This window comes from Oryctolagus cuniculus, chromosome 15, assembly GCF_964237555.1.
Source record: "Oryctolagus cuniculus chromosome 15, mOryCun1.1, whole genome shotgun sequence".
Taxonomy (NCBI): Eukaryota; Metazoa; Chordata; class Mammalia; order Lagomorpha; family Leporidae; genus Oryctolagus; species Oryctolagus cuniculus.
In genome coordinates this window covers 53,869,019-53,889,826 of record NC_091446.1, presented here as the reverse complement: position 1 = coordinate 53,889,826, position 20,808 = coordinate 53,869,019, and the positions used below count along the sequence as shown (strand labels likewise).

General features: G+C 37.9%; 1 protein-coding gene across 1 annotated transcript in view; it reads left to right on the top strand.

Annotated features, from left to right (window-relative positions):
- Positions 1–20,808, top strand: part of TMEM26 (transmembrane protein 26) — a 56,510-nt gene that overhangs the window by 20,679 nt on the left and 15,023 nt on the right. The window contains exons 2-4 of the mRNA XM_002718471.5: positions 137–215; positions 6,917–7,030; positions 10,243–10,463. Of these exons, the coding sequence (XP_002718517.1) occupies positions 137–215; positions 6,917–7,030; positions 10,243–10,463 (414 nt within the window). The remainder of the gene's footprint in view (positions 1–136; positions 216–6,916; positions 7,031–10,242; positions 10,464–20,808) is intronic.

The following is a 20,808-nucleotide window of genomic DNA, read 5'->3' as shown; positions in this document are numbered from 1 at the left end:
TTTTCTTTCCTACTGAAATAAACATTTACATTAAAAAGATTCTACTCAGTGTGGTCAGGGTATGTGCAATTGTTAGTATCTTTTCTTAAAAATGTTTCTGTTAAAGCTGAACTATCTTTCTCCCCCTCTTTCACAGGTTTTCACCAGCCATATTTTTATATCTGATTAGCATCATGCCATCATTGTGGCTTCTTGAAGTGCATCATGGGACTCAGGTACTTCATTTTGAAAAGTAGGAAATTAGAATATTCAGCAAAAAACTACTTGTACAGTATGATCTGATTTATTTCAATAATCCAATTTTCTAAGAAACTTGAGTTATTAAGGATTAAATAAGAAGCCACTATTAAAACAAAGTGAATATATGACTTGTCAAAGAACCAAAAAGAATACTATATTCATTTAATGCTTAAGACTACATATTAATTAATATTTTGCATTACAGTTCTTTTAAAAAAGATTTACTTATTTATTTAAAAGGGAAAGTGTCAGGAAGAGAGGGAGAGAAAGATATGTATATATTCCATCTACTGGTTCCCTCCCTAAATGGCTGCAACAGCCAGTGCTGGGCCAGGCCAAAGTCAGGAGCCAGGAACTTAATCATGGTCTCCAATGACTTGAACTCTGATATGGGATGCTGGTGTTGTAAACAGGAGCTTAATCCAGTGTGTCACAATGCCATCCCCCTGTATTAGAGACCTTATTCATGAGACCCACTCTTCTTGGGGCCAGTGCTGTGGCGTGGTAGGTAAAGCTACCACCTCTAGAGGTAGGACCCCATATGGGTGCCAATTCAAAACCAGACTGCTCCACTTCCTATCCAGTTCTCTGCTATGGCCTGGGAAAGCAGTAGAAGATGGCTCAAGTGCTTGGGCCCCTGCACCCACATGGGCAACCCAGAAGAAGCTCCTGGCTCCTGGCTTCAGATTGGCCCAGCTCTCGCCAGTGAGGCCATTTGGGGAGTGAACCAGTGGATGGAAGATACCGCACTCTTTCTCCCTCTGCCTCTGCATCTCTGTAACTCTACCTTTCAAATAAATAAATAAAGCTTAAAAAAAAAAAAAAAAGACTCACTCGCCCACCCATACCATGCTATAAGGGGAAGTGGGAATTTGGTTTTAATCCTTGTGGTTTCAATGAGTTTCTGTATTGTGCTGAAGTTGAGCAGGCCTCAATAATCTAGTGTACTGGAAAGTAACATTTTTAAGAACTACACAACCAAAGTCAAAACCAAACCCTCATCTGTACTCTTTTATGTAGACATAATCAAAATCGTAGGAACTATTTAAAATAGTCTGACTTAAAATACACCTTTGCAGATTATAGGAGATTCACTTCCAAGGATTTCATGAGCTTCTCAGTGAAAAAGAAATGCTATTGCAAAGCCCTCAACTAAGGCTAAAGGAGAGGACCATGAGATCCACTGTAGGGAAAGGCAGGCTTGTATGGATCAGACCACTAAGCCCTATAAAATAAACAATGGTTTCCAATGAGAGTTCTTATTTTTTATATGGAGATTTGTTTTTAAAATTAAAAAATATATTTAAAGGCTGGTATTGTGGTAAAGCCACATTTATTGGGGGCACCTGCAACCAATATCAAATTATCAATTCAAGTTCCAGCTACCTTGTTCTACATTACTGAGAGCTTCCTGCAAATGGAGTGATGGCTCAAGTGTCCCTGTCACCAAGTGGTAGACCGGATGGTACTCCTGACTCCTGGTTTCAGCCTGATCCAGCCCCAGTGGTATGCAGACTTTTGGAAAGTGAACCAGCAGATGTAAATTGTTTTTTTTTTTTCTCTATTTCTTTTTCTATGTCACTGTGCCTTTCAAGTGAAATAATCTTTATTTTTACTTATTTGATCAGCAGAGATAGAGTGACAGACAGAGCTTCTTCCATCCCTGCTGTTTCACTTCCCAGGTGCCTGAAATGGCCAGGACTGGGCTGGGCCCAAGCTGGGAGGCACAGTCTCAATCTAAGTCTCTCACACTGGAGCCAGGGAGCCACTAATTTCTTGAGTCATCATGGCTGCCCCTTAGGGTCTACATCAGTAGGAAGCTGTAGTCTGGAGCAGGAGTTGGGTGTAACATCCAGGCACTCTGATGTGAGCATCTTAATTGGCATTTTAACCACTAGGCCAAATGTCTGCCCCCAGAGAACTTTAACTGAGCTATATCCTCCAGGGACAGCTCTAGTCAACATGTTCTAGTCTGGGCTCCATCATCTCGTTGTTAATGCTCCTCTACCACTCTGAGAAGGCCACTTGGTGAAGTCCACCAGAGTCCAGCTTGAACATCAAGGTTCAGGTTACATTTCTCTGCTGCAGATGAACCGTACTTATGTTTTGGTACCTTAACTCATAAAACACTTTAAGCAAGATCTGTGAGAATTTAGCTCTGTACATATTACTTTGTTACAGTTAGTAATTTTATAGCAGGGCTAAATCTCCAAAATATAACCTTATCTGGAAAATGCTTGTTCCAAATTTTAGGCACACAGAGGGGAATTTAGCTTTGTGGGATATTTTTGAAGAAATCCACAAGCAAATCCCACTAACATAAGCATGAAGACATTATTTTTCCTCTTTAAATTTCCTTCTAAATACGTTAAAGTCATAGACTATGTCTATGTCTACAGCAAAAGTATTTTTGTAACTATAGATTGGTTGGTTCAAGTGAGCATGGCTTTTTTCAAAGCCATGCACCATAAGGAGTTAGGGAACTATTTCAATCTCCTTACTACTTACTTCTTTCAGGAGTATGGAAATAAGCTCTGGTGATTTGAATCAATTTTTTCCTTCACCTCCAATTCTATGACATGGCTATCATCCACAATAACAATTCATTTCCCCAAATGCTTTTATAATATAAATGCATTGCACAGTTAATTGATATATAGGTCAAATCCCATTACAACAAATAGCATGCAACCAAAAGCTCTCTTTTTAATAAAAAAAGATTTTTGAGCCCCAGGCAGTACCTCTCTAATTTCCATACTACAAAAGAAATTGAACCTTTAGTAGTAATAGATTTGACACTGAGAATTAAAATGAGTGCCCAGAGATTGAATTGGGCTGAGTGAACAGAGATGGAAGTAGAAACAGTATGAAAGACAAAAAAGGATGAGAATTGCTTTCAAAGAAATAAGAAATGTCAGAATAAAGAGAGAAACAGTAACTCTGTCAGTCTACTCATTTAGGAAAGTTTGGTTATGACAGTAATTATCTTTCATCTCCCATGTTTCAGTGTTTTCTGTTATACTTTCTCATTTACAGACCCAGCAACTCCATGAGTTAGGCATGGTGCATATATTTATATTTTATAAAAGAGGACCCTGAGTCTCAAAAAGGTTAATAATTTTCCTAAGGCCACACAGCTAATCAACAACAGTGCTGGCACTTAGAACCTAATGAACAACTATTTTCACTAAGCCACATTGCCTTTTTTCAGATATGTGCTGTATATTTTAGAAGAGTTTGCATTAAAATCTTCTGAATTTTTCATAAGAAAAAAGTAATTTAATTTCTGTTTACATTTTCCATTTACACTACAACCTAAATGTATTCACCTATGACTTGTAATAGGAAAACACCCTGACCTATGGCATGAAGACATTTTCCTAGATGACCAATTTGGTACCTACATTCCTGAATCTGGCAGGATCTACTTGCTTGGAAAAACAAATAGTTATGACGATTGTGACCTTAGCCCTTAGTCCGATCTCTTTAGGAAGCAGCACAACTAAAGTAATGGAAATGTCCTGCTCTTCATGATGTTCCAGTCAGGCTTGATCCAAAGGAATATTTTTGAAGCTAACAAGAGTTTTAAAGACATAAACATGAAAAAGTAGCCTGTTAGGATCCAGATCATGGATATGAAATCACCTATACAATGCTGAATGCTGAATGCAAACATTATCACTGCAGATTAGGTTTTAGGAGTCAAATCACTTCTTTACTGCAGTCCTAATATAGTTGACACTTAAAGGAAAATCTCACCCATCATAACAAATAGAATAACAAGAATGGAGAGAAATTCCGGTAAGTCTCCTTATCACAATATTGGCTACCAAGATGCTTGCTTCAGAGTTATACATTGCACTAAACAATGATTGTCTTAAAAAATAATGTGTTTCTAGATTTTTAGAGATAAGGATGTAAAAAGCACATGCAGGTCACTTTTTTTTTTTTTTTTAAGTCAGAAAGACATAGAGAGAAAATGAGAGACAAAGTGAAATCTTCCATCAGTTGGTTCACACCCCAAATGCCTGCAACTGTAGGTCCCTACATTAGTCAAAGCTGAGCCACATTGAAGCCAGGAGCCAGGAAGTCCCATGGGGGTGGCAGGGATCCAATTAGTTGAGCCATCACTTATTATTTCCTAGCTTGTGCATTAGCAGTTAGCTGGAATTAGAAACAGAGTGGGGACTTGAATCCAGGCACTCTGATATTGGTTGGGAGTACCCCAACCAGCCTGTCAACTGCTGCACCAAATGAATACCCCAAGGTCTCCACTTTTATTATACTGCTCTCGACCTGTAAACAAAATGTTCAAGTGTGCCCTACTGATCATTAAGTTCTTAGAAAGAAGCCAAATATTGACCCAGCCATGAGGATTCATGGCTTGGTTCAAAGATTTAATGTTTTACTTTCATTAACTTTTCATGGAACTTTAGCTGCACACATACACAGACACTCACACAAAGTGTACAAACAGCTGTATTTTTGCTCCTAGAGATATGGCACATGACAATATTTCTTAATTATTCATTTCACCCATGACACTAGTTGTTGGATAGAGAAAAATAGCTTCTTTGCAGACTTTCTTTTCTACTTTTTTTTTTTTTTGACAGGCAGAGTGGACAGTGAGAGAGAGAGAGACAGAGAGAAAGGTCTTCCTTTTTGCTGTTGGTTCACCCTCCAATGGCCGCCGCGGCCGGCGCACCGCGCTGATCCAAAGCCAGGAGCCAGGTGCTTCTCCTGGTCTCCCATGTGGGTGCAGGGCCCAAGCACTTGGGCCAGCCTCCACTGCACTCCCTGGCCACAGCAGAGAGCTGGCCTGGAAGAGGGGCAACCGAGACAGAATCTGGCGCCCCAACTGGGACTAGAACCCGGAGGATTAGCCTAGTGAGCTGCGGCGCAGGCTCTTTTCTACTTTTTCAAGTAGCTTGTAAAATTATCAAAAAAGTTCTAAAATAATTAAGGAAAAACACTTTTTACAGCTTTAGTTTTTAAAAAAATAATTTCTCTTTAAAAACAAATGTGTGATTGTGAACGTGTGGTAATGATAGTGGTGGTGCTGTTGACTGTGTTGTGTGTGTGTGTGTTTGAAAATATGTTAGAACCACAGATGTTTAAAAAAATGCTTTAACCTTTTTTGAAGTAGTCTGCAAAATAGGCATTATCTACAGTGACATTTTCAAGTGCCACTCCTTTTCTCTAATGTTCATCCTTGTTTTTCTCCACCTTAGATTTCCAGCACCTGGCTGGATAAAAATACACAGTTCACTTCTAGAAATACATTTGCAACATGAAGAAAACAGGAAAGAAAAAAAAAGTCACTTCTTTGAGGTCCACTGTCAAGTTTTCCAGAAATTTATAAACTGACTTCTCTACTTGACACTAAAATATATATAATACTGGGCCGGCGCCGCGGCTCACTAGGCTAATCCTCCACCTAGTGGCGCCGGCACACCGGGTTCTAGTCCCGGTCGGGGCGCCGGATTCTGTCCCGGTTGCCCCTCTTCCAGGCCAGCCCTCTGCTGTGGCCAGGGAGTGCAGTGGAGGATGGCCCAAGTGCTTGGGCCCTGCACCCCATGGGAGACCAGGAAAAGCACCTGGCTCCTGGCTCCTGCCATCGGATCAGCGTGGTGCGCCGGCCGCAGCGCGCGGGCCGCGGCGACCATTGGAGGGTGAACCAACGGCAAAGGAAGACCTTTCTCTCTGTCTCTCTCTCTCTCACTGTCCACTCTGCCTGTCAAAAAATAAAAAAATAAAAAAATAAATAAATAAAATAAAATATATATAATACTGAACACACTAATTTTTCTGGTTGTTTTGGTGTTTGATAGGCAAGATTGAAAGTAATTGAATTATATACTTAAACAAACTGGTATTTTAGGTAAGAGGCTTCTAGGTAAGAAACAAACTTGTAAAATAAATGTTTTGAATAGGATTTTACATGTTTGTTGTTGTCATTGATTGCTGGTTTGTTATAATTCTTTCAAGGTCATTGATTGCTGGTTTGTTATAATTCTTTCAAGGTTCAGGAAAGAATCAATTATTAATTCTTAAATTCTGTAGCTCTCCACAATAACTCTTTTTTTTTTTTTGACAGGCAGAGTGGACAGTGAGAGAGAGAGACAGAGAGAAAGGTCTTCTTTTGCCGTTGGTTCACCCTCCAATGGCCGCCGCGGCCGGCGCGCTGCGGCCAGCGCACCGCGCTGATCCGATGGCAGGAGCCAGGAGCCAGGTGCTTTTCCTGGTCTCCCATGGGGTGCAGGGCCCAAGCACCTGGGCCATCCTCCACTGCACTCCCTGGCCACAGCAGAGAGCTGCCCTGGAAGAGGGGCAACCGGGACAGAATCCGGCGCCCCAACCGGGACTAGAACCCGGTGTGCCGGCGCCGCAAGGCGGAGGATTAGCCTAGTGAGCCGCGGCGCCGGCCCACAATAACTCTTACCATATGCATCTTTTAAATGTCTATGGAAACATAAGACATGTAGAGCTCACACTCTTTAACATTAACTGAAAACTGATTTTCTATCTCAAGCCTATCATATTTAGATTTTAAGAAAATATTTATGTAAATTGTATAAACTACACATATATGATCATAATCTGTTGGATAGGTTGAAGCTGTTTTAAATTGTCCCTTGTTGTGATTTTTTTTGTATGTTGTCTTCCCAATTCCTAGTATTGCAGTGTGCCGTCTGAAGAAATGTCACAGAATACTAGCAGAAAAGAGGACATCAATTACACCGAGGTATCCAGTGAACAAACCAATGGAGCAGATTATCTCATTGAGTCGGTGAGAGCTTTTCCTACCACCTAACTAATGGTGGACTTGATGAGGATAACACACTACACATCCCTCAGCTCATTCTTTCTATGAAATTTGTCAATTGGCTAATTGTTTGGCTTAGGGATTAACAAAATAAGATTTTTATGTATTATTTAACATAGTTAACAAGCATATTTATATATAAATAGATATATTTTTCCTGCAGTATTAGGAACACTTAAATTAGACAATATGTACATGCAGAGAGACAAATACATAAAGGAATGATATAATTAAACAACTGGAATCTGATATATGTATATAAAATTTTAGCATGTTATTTTTTAGAGAAGTTTTTATTCACAGCAAAATTGAGACAAAGGCACAAATACCTCATATCCCCCTGCTTCCACATATGTAGTTTCTTCCAGCAACACCCTGCATCACAGTGGTACATTTGTTATAATTAAAAAATTAATGAAACTACATAGACACATCACCACCCAAAGTCCACAGTTTATACTAGGGCTCATTTTTGGAATTATGGAGACTATGGGTTCAGACAAATGAGTAATGATATGTATCTATCATTATATGTCATATGAAGTATTTCTATTTCCACAAACATCTATTCCTGGCAGCCAGTGGTTTGTTTTTTTTTTTTTTTTAACTGTCTCCATATTTTTGCCTTTTCCAGAATGTCGTATCATTGGACTCATAGAATATGTAGCCTTTCAGACTGATTTCTTTCACTTCATAATATGTTCCTGTATGTTTTTTCATGGCTAGTCATTTCTCTGTTGTGATAAATAATATTCCATTATCTTTTTTTACTTATCCACACACTTATTGAAACACATTTTGGTTGCTTTCTAGTTTTAGCAATTATGAATAAAGTGGTTATAAATATTTTTATACAAGTTTTTGTGTGAATATAAGTTTTTAACTCCTTTGAGTAAAAACTAAGGAGCCCAATTGCTGGATCATATGGTTAAGGCCACGTTTAGTTTTGTGAGCAATTGGCAAACTGTTTTGCTAAGCGGCTATACCTTTTTGCAATTCCCACCAGCAATGAATCAGAGTTCCTGTCTTTCTACATCCTCCCTGCATTTGGCATTGTCAGTTTTCTGGATTCTGGCCATCGAATAAGTGTGTAGTGTTATCTCTTTCTTAATTTGCATTTCTCTGATGACATTATATAGAATATTGCTTTATATGTTTATTTGTCGTCATCTTTTGTGAGGTACTGTTAAGGTCTTTGACACACTTTTTTCATCAGGTTGTTTTTCTTACTGAATTTTAAGGGTTCTTTGAATATTTTATGAGGTATATCTTTTACAAATATTTTATTCCCGTCTGTGGCATATATTTTGTTCTTTTGATGTTGTCTTTTACAAACAAGACTTTTTTTTTAATGTTAATGAATACCAGCTGTTAATTCTTTCTTTCAAGAATGGTGCTTTTGATATTGCATCTAAAATGTCGTCACCATACATGAGGTCCTATAGGTTTTCTCCCATATTATTTTTAAGGCTTTTATAGTTTTATATATATATATATGTATTTTTTTTTGACAGGCAGAGTGGACAGTGAGAGAGAGAGACAGAGAGAAAGGTCTTCCTTTGCCGTTGGTTCACCCTCCAATGGCCGCCGCGGCCAGCGCGCTGCGGCCGGCGCACCGCGCTGATCCGATGGCAGGAGCCAGGTACTTCTCCTGGTCTCCCATGGGGTGCAGGGCCCAAGCACTTGGGCCATCCTCCACTGCACTCCCTGGCCACAGCAGAGAGCTGGCCTGGAAGAGGGGCAACCAGGACAGAATCCGGCGCCCTGACCAGGACTAGAACCCAGTGTGCCGGCGCCGCAAGGCGGAGGATCAGCCTAGTGAGCCGCGGCGCTGGCTTATAGTTTTATATTTTAAAGTTATATCTGAGATCAATTTTGAGCTAACATTTGTGAAGGGTGTCAGGTCTGTGTGTGGGTTCATAATTTTGCATGTGGATATCTAGGTATTCCAGCACCATCTGTGGACAATAATATCGTTTACCCATTGTATTGCCTTTGTCCATCATACTTTCCACAATATGATAGACTACTGATTCTGTGAGGTTTAATATAATGATTCAATCTACAAGAACAATTTATATCACTCTGGGAAAACTGCTTAGCCTCTCTGCTTCTCAGTTTTCATCTGATCGTTAAAAATATTAATATTTTATCCTACTAATATGCTTCATATTTTCTCTACCAGTATGATTCCTGAATGTATTACACTGGATACATGTGCTGTTTTATAACATAAAGAATGGTGTAAATGAAATATTATTGATTTTTATGCATAGTTTCAATCAAATTAGCATCTGCTTGTTCTTTTCCTCCCTTTACTTGTACATTTAATATTGGCAAGTGATCAATAGAGGTAAGTAGATTTTAAAGAAAGAGTTAAATAACTTGCATAAATAAATTAGAATCATTATCTTATCCATTCTAGATCTAAGTTCTGGTAGTCTTTAGACAATCTCTATAGCATCAATATTATAGGAAATTGAGCAAGAGATTTCATCCAGACATGAGTGGAATATAAATTTTTCTCAAAGTACAAGAATACTGGCAGATTAAAACTTGCTTGCTAATTTAAGGATTATTGAATCATAGATTTTAATATCCAGAATAAAATAATAACTTCATAGTAATTATGTTTCTTTACATTTATGTAATGGATAAACATTGTTACGTTTTATATTCCTGGTTGACTACAATAGATTTCTAAGGCAATAATGAACAAAAAGGAAGCTTTGTACAGTGACAAAAACATCACCAGATGATTGAATTCATATTTAAAATCTATAAAGTCAAAATATAAGATTTTTGTGATTTTAATATGGAATTTATAAAATTTTGCTATATTATACTTTGTTATAGTGTACAATAAATAAAATGGGAAACAGTCTTCAAAGCATTGCAAAACTGGATTTTAAATATTATATAGTGCAATACCACTAGCAACTGTAAGGTTTAAATCACTTGTTAGTTATAGGGCAGTCCCATCTTAAGAACCACATTAGATATTTTTTTCAGAGTGTTTGGCTGAAAGGAGCATTGCTTTCTTTAAGTGAAGAATAAGTCCTATGAAAGACTATCTACAAAGCAAAATCTTGATTAAGAGCCATGGTAAAGTGGGCATTTCTCTCCAAGACTGTAGCTGATAATCCTTCTGTCTGTGTGACATTTCTGTTAAACAGGCCCGAGTTTTTGTAAATAACTTATCTGCAGTATGTGAGAAAGTTTGGACTTTGGGACTCCATCAGACATTCCTACTACTGCTAATAATTGGAAGATGGCTACTACCCATTGGGGGAGAGATCACTCGAGACCAACTCTCACAGCTTCTCCTTATGTTTGTGGGGACAGCTGCTGACATTCTGGAATTCACAAGTGAGACCTTGGAAATTCAAAGTGTGAGGTAAGCAGGCCCTCTAATGAAAAGATTTCTTACAGTAGACAGGACCATGCATCTATCTCTTTGTTCTGTATTTATGTTCTGAATGAATAGGATTTTTTTTTTTTTTTTGACAGGCAGAGTGGACAGTGAGAGAGAGAGACAGAGAGAAAGGTCTTCCTTTGCCATTGGTTCACCCTCCAATGGCCGCCGCGGCCGGCGCACCACGCTGATCCGATGGCAGGAGCCAGGAGCCAGGTGCTTTTCCTGGTCTCCCATGGGCCCAAGCACTTGGGCCATCCTCCACTGCACTCCCTGGCCACAGCAGAGGGCTGGCCTGGAAGAGGGGCAACCGGGACAGAATCCGGCGCCCCGACCAGGACTAGAACCCGGTGTGCCGGCGCCGCTAGGCGGAGGATTAGCCTAGTGAGCCGCAGCGCCGGCCGAATGAATAGGATTTTTAATATATGATACTCCATTGCTAGAATCATAGATTTTGCTGCTGATTAGGTATGTTGTAGAAACCAGCACAGTTTATATTTAAATCTATACATGAAGGCAGTTTCTGCTAAAGAAACAGACATGATATTCCCAGTGGGATATGAGAGAAAGTCTCTGCACATCTGTATGCCCACAGAGCAGGTGGCACTAAGGTCATCTGAAAACCTTCTAGAGTGGAATGACCATCCCCAGGCCCTCTTTCACATTCCAAAGTGTCAGGAACACAGCAAATCACACAGTGCTCTTCTAGCCCATCACATGGCTACAATTTCAAGAGAGAGACTGCAGGAGATGTGGAGAAAGCTCTCCCCTCCACAGCTGGGAAATGTGCATTCCCTGGTGGGAATGGAGAATGGGGTAGATGAAGTTTTATTTTACTAAATTTCATTTTCAGCCAGTTTTGTTCCAAGTGCCCAAAGGCTTTCTGGTGTAGATACCTATAAATTAAAACTTATTGAGTTGGTACTTTTATTTTTGCCACAAGCAAATAAACTCAGAATCCATGATCACATCTGTTTATAGAACCACTTTCTTACCATTAGGGATTTAAGTCTCAGTGCCTGAATGTACTTTAAGCTTGGGTTGTTCTGCACTATGCTATAAAAACAAATTGGAATGAGACTGGCTTTTAATGCTACAGTTTACTTTATGCTGTGTTTCTCAAACAAACAAACAAAAAAAAAGCTGAGCAAAATACACAAATTTACTGATTAAAGTAAATATCTCAATTATGGCACAAATGATATTTATAACCAAGAGTTATCTTTACAAGATCAGTTTCTATTTCATTTATACTAATTTTTCTTTTAGCTTATTAAGTTGACAGATTCTTTCAAAAATAACTCAATCTAAATCAACAGTCTTTAAACTGTTAATTTTAGTTTTGTAGTTGTAATACTTTACATATGATCAGTGATTTACATTCTTCATGTATAGAATGTTCAAATATTTAAGACAAATAGAATGTAATGTGGTTACAAGAAAAACATGAAGAAATCCTGACAGAGCTCATGAAAGCATTAAATATCTGCAGTAACAGAGACATGATAATATAAAGATAACTAATGTATGCTAAATATCTAAGGAAATGGAAGAGAACAGAGGATAGTAAAAGAGGTATTGGACAGTTTTGTGGGACCAGTCATACAAATGTAAGAAATGCCAACTTCAGCTATCTTAATGGGCTATTGATAGTCCTATTTACAGGTAGAACTAAGGGGATAATTTATAGACTGCATTTGACAATAATGGTGAATATTAAATAAGTAAATGAATGAATTTGTAGTTTGCCCAGCCTCTACCCAAATAAAAACTACACACCAATACACACCAATAAAAACTACACACCAATACACACCTTGAAAATTTTAAGGTATTCTTTTACTCACCAACTATTGGATAGACATTTGTGCCAGGCACTGTTCTAGGCAGCAAATGGGAAGAAAATGGTGAGGAACTGTTGTGCAAAGGGACACACAGTCCTGTCCCAATAAGGACTATTTCAATTTATCAAGAATTTAGGAAGCACTTGATGTTTCAAGAGAGCTTAAATACACCTAATTTATTCTGTTACCTACAAATTATTCTGAATACTTCACAAAAACATTTAAAAATTCTTTCAACTTGTATAACACTCCAAGAATACTAATGTTTAAATTGAGTCAAATAAACTACAGCCAGCCCTGCATATCCATGGACGAACTGCAGTTTGAAAATACCTGAAAACAAAAATTTCATCTGTATGAAACATACACAGGTTTTTTTTCCTAAACAACATGGTATATGTATGTAGCAATTCCATTGTGTTAAGGATCATAAGCAATACACAGAAGATTTTAAAGTATATGGGAGGAAACACAGAGATTATATGTAAATGCTACCATATTTTTTACAGGGGACATGAGTATTTGCATACTTTGGTATGTTCTAGGGTCCTGTCACCAATACTTGTAGATATCAAGGAGATATCCTAGTTTATGTGTTTAAGATTTGTTTTCAGTTTTCATTTTATCAGAATCAGTCATTTTTATTTTTAATAAAATTTATTTTTAATGATATTTTATTTTTAATGCTTCTGCATTGTACCAGTGGCCTTCTGTAATCTCTGTTCCACTCCGTTGCTTCCATGATGCGACTACTACTGCCTTCCCTCAAGGTCAAGGCATAGAAAGAGTCTCTAGTTTTCTCTCTTCTGAAACCCATCTTCTAAATGATGATTTCCTGTTTCAGGTCCCAACTCTTCTTCAATAATTGGCACTACAAATGTTTGATTTTTCAAAGGAGACCCTTAAACCTTTCCCTTTGAGCTCAAAAGGACAATTACGAAGAATATAGTTTATACAGAAGTAAAGGATATTTACCTGTTATAGCAGAAAGTCCCTCATTATAGTTTGCCTATTATTGTAGTTTTCCTATTATCGATGACATTTTGATTTTTCTTTTATTATATTCCATGTTTGGGGCTGACTGATTTAGGAGAAAATCTGCAAAAGAGTCTACATTACAATTATTTTTAAATCTCTTTGCTGCAATCTTGCTAATGTCAAAGTCTGTTTTAAACTATTTAAACCAATTCCATTCCATTGGCCCACATGACGTTCATCTGCCTAATTTTTATGAGTTTACATAGACTTGTAAACCTTATGGTGTTGCAATTTTTTGCCTAACAGCTTTATTTAGTTATGGTTTAAAACATCATAATGTTCAACTATTGTAATTCTACAGTTCCATGATATTTAGCAAATTATAGATTTGTACAAACATCCATGGTTAAAACATTCCCATGACTCCAGAAGGATTCCTTGTGACTTTTTCCAGATGATTTTCACTCCCACCACCAACTCTAGGCAATGTTGATATGCACATACTTTCAATTTTGTAGAGTTTCCTCTTCTAGAAATCTCATGTAAATGGTATTATAAAATAAGTGATCTCTTATATCTTATGTTTTTTACTTCACATAATCTTTTTGGACTTCCCCCATGTTATTTAATGTCTAGCTTCTTTTTAATTACTGAATTATACAAGGGGTTTTCCAAATGTTCATGGCAGATGCATATTATTTTTTAGTTCTACTTTTCATGAAGTTTTTGAAGTATCTTTATGTTCCACTGAATATGTTTCTAAATATTATTTGTCTATTCAGTAGTAGGTGCATGTGTACATTATGTCCAGCTTTTTTTTTTGCTATTAAGAATGATGTTGCTATGAACATTCATGTATAATTTTTCATTTATTTTGTGTAGATATCTAGCAATGGAACGGCTAGCTTTATTCTAAGTACATGCTTAACTTTTTAATAGGCTGCCTTTTTTTAAAGTAGCTGTACCATTTTATACTCCCACAATCAACATATGCGAGTTCTGTTTTCTCCATGTTCTCATCAACACCTGCCCCTCTTTTTGTTCAGTCTATATGATTATAGCTACTCCAGTGGTCATATAGTAGTATCACAGTCTTTGATAATAGTTACTCTAGTGGTCATATAGTGATATCTCAGTGTGTCTTTAATTTGCATTTCTCTAATAGTCTGTTGTTGAATATCTTTTCATGTGCATATGTCTTCTATGAAATGCCTGTTCAATTTTTTGCATATTTTTAAAATATTACTGTTGAGCTATATGAGAGTTATTTATGTATTCCAGGTATAGGCCCTTTATCAGATATGTAAATATATATCTGATAGATATATTTTCTGTTTACAGCTTATTGTCCATTTTTACAGGGTTATTGATTTATTTGAATGTCATAGTTAGAGACAGAGGGAGATCAGAGACAAACCTTCCATCCACTGGTTGACTACCCAGATGGCTGCAATGGTTAGGGTAGGGCCAACTTGAAGCCAGCAGCTTCTTCCAGGCCTCCCACATGAGTGCAGAGACCCCAGCACTCAGGCCATCTTCTGCTGCTTTTCCCAAGTGCATTAGCAGGGAGTTGGTTGGGAAGTGGAGCAGCCGGGGCTCGAACCAGTGCCAATATGGGATACCAGCATCACAAATGGTGGCTTTACCCACTACGTCACAGCGTTGGTTCCTGTTGTCTATTTTTATATGTACTCTTCTGAAGAACTCATTTTAAAAGTTTTGATGAAACCCAAACCAATTCTTAATTAAACATATTGTGCTGTTTGTTGTCATATCTAAGAAACTGCTAACTACAGATTTAAAATATCTTCTGTTTTATTATGGAAGCTTTTAGCTCTTACAATAATTTCTTTTAACTATTTTGACTTAATTTTGAGGTTAGCTTTCAACTTTATTTATTTATTTATTTTGACAGGCAGAGTGGACAGTGAGAGAGAGAGAGAGAAAGATCTTCCTTTGCTGTTGGTTCACCCTCCAATGGCCGCCACGGCCAGCATGCTGCGGCCGCGCACCGCGCTGATCTGATGGCAGGAGCCAGGTGCTTTTCCTGGTCTCCCATGGGGTGCAGGGCCCAAGCAATTGGGCCATCCTCCACTGCACTCCCTGGCCACAGCAGAGAGCTGGCCTGGAAGAGGGGCAACCGGGACAGAATCCGGCGCCCCGACCAGGACTAGAACCCAGTGTGCCGGTGCCGCAAGGCGGAGGATTAGCCTAGTGAGCCGCGGCGCTGGTCTCAACTTTATTTTTTAATTTGACATTGCCTCAGCACTATCTTATGTCCTAGTGTGACTAACTTGAAAACTTTCACTATTAAATTATCTTAACATCTTTGTCTGTAATCAGTTGATCACAGATGTAAGGGATTTTATCTAGGTCTATCAATGGAACGTCCATTGTTCTTTATATAATACATTATCATAATTTTATTAAGTTGGAAATTGGGTACTATAAGTCCTTCAACTTTTTTTTTATGTTTTAGCCATTCTAGGCCCTTTGCATCTCCACATAATTGTTATAATTATCTTGTTGAGTTCTAAAGAAAACCTTGATGTGGTCTAATAGCAACTAATGAATCTAAGGATCAATTTGTGAAGAACTGTTGTCTTTAAACTTTTAAGTTTTTCATTTCTGTGAACCTGAAATATTCATCGGGTGAGGATCCTTTTTGTCTGCCAAGGGCCATTTGGATATTTATAACATCATTTGCAGGCCATACAAAATTATCAACTTAAAAATTAGCTTGCTATATATTTCTTGAATTTCAGGTCCTACCTGTGGTTACCTTGGCAGGCAGACCAAATTATTTCATGGGCCTTAAACAGCCCACAGGACAGATACTCCCATCCCTTGGAAAGTCCATTACTCTCAGCAATGTTTTATAATTTTTAGTACATAGGATTGCACCACTTTTCCTAATTTTTCCTAATTATTTGAGTCACTTTGATGTTCTTACTAACATAATTATTTTTGTAATTTTATTTTAATATTGCTACATTAGAAACACAAGTCACTTGTGTATGGTTCTGTGCCAAGTGATCATGCTAAACTCTTAATTGCTCAATCTGTTAACAAATAATGCATTAAATTCTTTCTAATATGCATGCCTTAAATTTACTTTTCTTGTCTTATTGCACTGGCTAGAACTATTTTCAATGTCAAATAGAAGTAATGAGAAGGCCGGCGCCGCGGCTCAGTAGGCTAATCCTCCGCCTTGCGGCGCCGGCACACCGGGTTCTAGTCCCGGTCGGGGCGCCGGATTCTGTCCCGGTTGCCCCTCTTCCAGGCCAGCCCTCTGCTGTGGCCAGGGAGTGCAGTGGAGGATGGCCCAGGTGCTTGGGCCCTGCACCCCATGGGAGACCAGGAAAAGCACCTGGCTCCTGGCTCCTGCCATCGGATCAGCGCGGTGCGCCGGCCGCAGCGCGCCGGCCGCGGCGGCCATTGGAGGGTGAACCAACGGCAAAGGAAAGACCTTTCTCTCTGTCTGTCTCTCTCACTGTCCACTCTGCCTGTCAAAAAATAAAAAAAAAAAAAAAAAAAAAAAAGAAGTAATGAGAATTTACATTGTAGTCTCAAGCAATTAACATTCTATGTCCATTAAGGATGATGTTAGGTGCAGGTTTTTCACCAGCTGTCCTATGTCAGTTGAGGAAATTATCTGTTTGGAGTTTTTTTTCGATGAGCGTTGAATTTGTAAAAATTCCTTTGCTGTTTTTATTGAGATACTTATGTATTAATTGCCCTTTATCTTATTAAAACAACAATTTAAGTTATTTTCAGATATTAAGCAAACTTTAGTGTCCTGGGGTAAATTTTACTTGGCTATAATTTATAACATGTTATACATGTTACTGGATTCAGTCTGCTAACATTTAATCATTTTATATGCATGCTTATGAGGCATGTTGATCCTTTCTAATGATATCTTTTCCTGGCTTTGGTTTCATAGTGATAATGTATTCATGAAATACCTCAGGAATCATCCCCCTTTTCCTTGTTTTCTAAAGGAGTTTCTTTTAGCATTGAGATTATTTCTTCTTTAAATATTTTATAGACTTCACCTAAGGAATCACTTGGGTCAAGACTTTGTGGTAAGATTTTTTTTTAATTATCAATTCAATATCAGTACCTCTTATGATTCTATTTAGAAATCCTATTACTTCTTGAGTCAATTTTGATTATATTTTCCTTTCTAGAAATTTTTCCATTTCATCTAGGTTGTCTAATTTATGGCATGAAATTTTCCATTATGTTTACTTATTAACTATGTTAATTGCTATGGTGGTGTTGATGCTTTCTTCTACTTTATTGAACTTGACAATTTGTATCTTTACCTTTCTCTCTTCCCAGGAGGAAAGGGTGTTGGTTGGTTCGTTTGATTTGATCAGGTTTATTGGCTTTATTGCTCCTTAAGAATAACTAAGTTTTTAGTTTCATTGATTGTACTCTATTGTTACACTGTTTTCCACTTCATTGGTTTTTTTCTCTGATGTTTATTTTTTCTTTCTTCATGCTTTCTTTGGATTTAATTATTTCCTTCTTTTTCTGGTTGAAGATGAAAGCATATGTAATGGATTTGAGACCTTTCTTCTTTCCTAATGTAGGCATCCAGAGCTACAAATTTCCTTCCAAACACTGCTTTACTATCGTCCCATAACTTTTGGTATGTTTTCTTCTTATCTAATATAGTTAAAAGTAATCTTCAATTTTTCTGGTGATTTTTTCCTTAACTCATGGGGTATTCAGGCAAATAGTTTAATTTCCACATATATAATAATTCCTAGGTATTTTGTGTGTTGTTATTTTCTATTTAATAATATTACAATCTGAGACTATAGCTTAACTTGTTTTGGTTTTTAAACACTGCGACTCATTTTACTGTCTAGCATATAGCCTATCCTTAGAATAGTCCATGTGTGCTTGAGATGAGTGTGTATTTACTTGCTGTTGGATGGAGTGTTCTATAAACATTAGAAAGTTGGTGATAGGGTTGTTCGAATCTTCAATAACCTGATTTTGTCTACTTATTCTATCAATTATCAAGAGCAGGATATTGAAATGTTTAACTCTCATTGTTGAAATGTCTATTGTTCTTTTAAACATTCTAGGTTGTTTTTGCTTTATGTATTTTGGGCTCTGTTTTTAGGTGTGTAAACATTTATTTTTGAGAGGCATACTGACAGCAACAGATAGAAGGAGAGAACCTTCATCCACTGGTTCACACCTCAAATTTCTACAGTGTTTTGGCAGGGCCAGGGCTGAAGCTGACAGCCAGGTCTCCCACATGGGTGAACAGAACCCAACCACTTGAGCCATCAATACTAGCCATCAGGGTCCACATCAGCAGAAAAATGGAGTCAGGAACCAGAGATGGACATTGAACTAAGTCACTCCAGTATGGGACACAAGCATCCCAATTGGTGCCCCAAATGCTAGGCTAAACACCCATGCTTACACATCAAAGTTGTTTAATGTACTTTTGATGTAGCAACCATTTTCTTCATAAAATGTCACTTTTTTCTCCACTAATATTATTGTATGGTAATCTATTTTGTCTCATATGCATATACACACTCTAACTTTCTTATTATGGGTATGGGATTATACTTCTTCCATTCTTTTACATCAGACTGTTTGCATCTTTGTATCTAAACGTTTTCCCTTACAAACACCATATATTGGTGTCTTGCATTTCTTCTTCTTCAGTCAATTAAATCTTTGTTTTTTAATTTGCTTGTATTATTAGCTTCCCAGGGCTACCATAACAAAGTGCCAAAAATACCATGGTGTCAAACAACAGAAATTTGTTCCCATCCATGGCTCCAGAATGTAGAAATCCAAAATTGGGGTTTTGGTTTCTTTTTTTTTTTTTTTTTTTTTTTTTTTTTTTTTTTTTTTTTTTTTTAAACTTTTATTTAATGCATATAATTTTCCAAAGTACGACTTATGGATTACAATGGCTTCCCCCCCATACCGTCCCTCCCACCCACAACCCTCCCCTTTCCCACTCCCTCTCCCCTTCCATTCACATCATGATTCATTTTCGATTATCTTAATATACAGAAGATCAGCTTAGTATACATTAAGTATGGATTTCAACAGTTTGCTCCCATACAGAAACATAAAGTGAAAAATAATAGATGATTTTTTTAAATGATGATGAAATCAGAGCAGACCTATTGTCATGTTTAATCCCAGTGAGAGTCAAGTTGGGAATTGATAATTTCTTTTTTTTTTTTTTTTTTTTTTTTTTACAGAGGATCAGTTTAGTATGCATTAAGTAAGGATTTCAACAGTTTGCACCCCCATAGAAACACAAAGTGAAATATATTGTTTGAGTACTCGTTATAGCATTAAATCTCAATGTACAGCACATTAAGGATAGAGATCCTACATGAGGAGTAAGTGCACAGTGACTCCTGTTGTTGACTTTACCAATTGACACTCCTGTCTATGGCATCAGTAATCTCCCTATGCTCCAGTCATGAGTTTCCAAGGCTATGGAAGCCCTCTGAGTTCTCCGACTCTTATCTTGTTTAGACAAGGTCATAGTCAAAGTGGAGGTTCTCTCCTCCCTTCAGAGAAAGGTACCTCCTTCTTTGATGACCTGTTCTTGCCACTGGGATCTCACTCGCAGAGATCTTTTGCCAGAGTGTCTTGGCTTTCCATGCCTGAAATACTCTCATGAGCTTTTCAGCCAGCTCCAAATGCCTTTAGGGCTGATTCTGAGGCCAGAGTGCTATTTAGGACATCTGCCATTCTATGAGTCTGCTGAGTATCTCACTTCCCATGTTGGATCACTCTCCCCTTTATTTACTCCATCGGTTAGCGTTAGCAGGTACTAGACTTGTCTATGTGTTCCCTTTGACTCCCAGTCCCTTCACCATGACCAACTGTGAACTGAAACTGATCACCTGGAACAGTGAGATGGCATTGGTACATGCCACCTCGATGGGATTGAATTGGAATCCCCTGGTATGCTTCCAACTCCACCACTTGGGGCAAGTCAGCCTGAGCATGTCCCAAATTATACATCTCTTCCCTCTCCCATTCCCACCACCATGTTCAACAGGGATCACATTTCAGTTAATTTTCAACACTTAAGAATAACTGTGCATCAATTACAGATCTAAACCAGTCATATTAAGTACTGCAGGATCTGAGGAAGAATCTACTCTAAGCTTCCCTCCTAGCTTCTACTGCCATCTGGCAATCCTTGGTCTGCAGACATTATCACTCTAATTTCTATCTTTTTCCTCAACGTGTCTGTCTATGTCTCCAAATTTCCCTTTTCTTGTTAAGGATGCTGTCATATCTACAAAGATCCTATTTCCATATAAGGCCTATTATTCCTGGTTAATCCATGGACTACAATGTACAATTTCAATCGTTGCACTTGATTTCATATTAATACTAACTTAATTCCAGGAAAGCATAACAATAATGCTGTATTTTCTCATGGCTCCATTGTTCCATTTCTTCGATTGCTTATAGCTCCATTTCCTCCC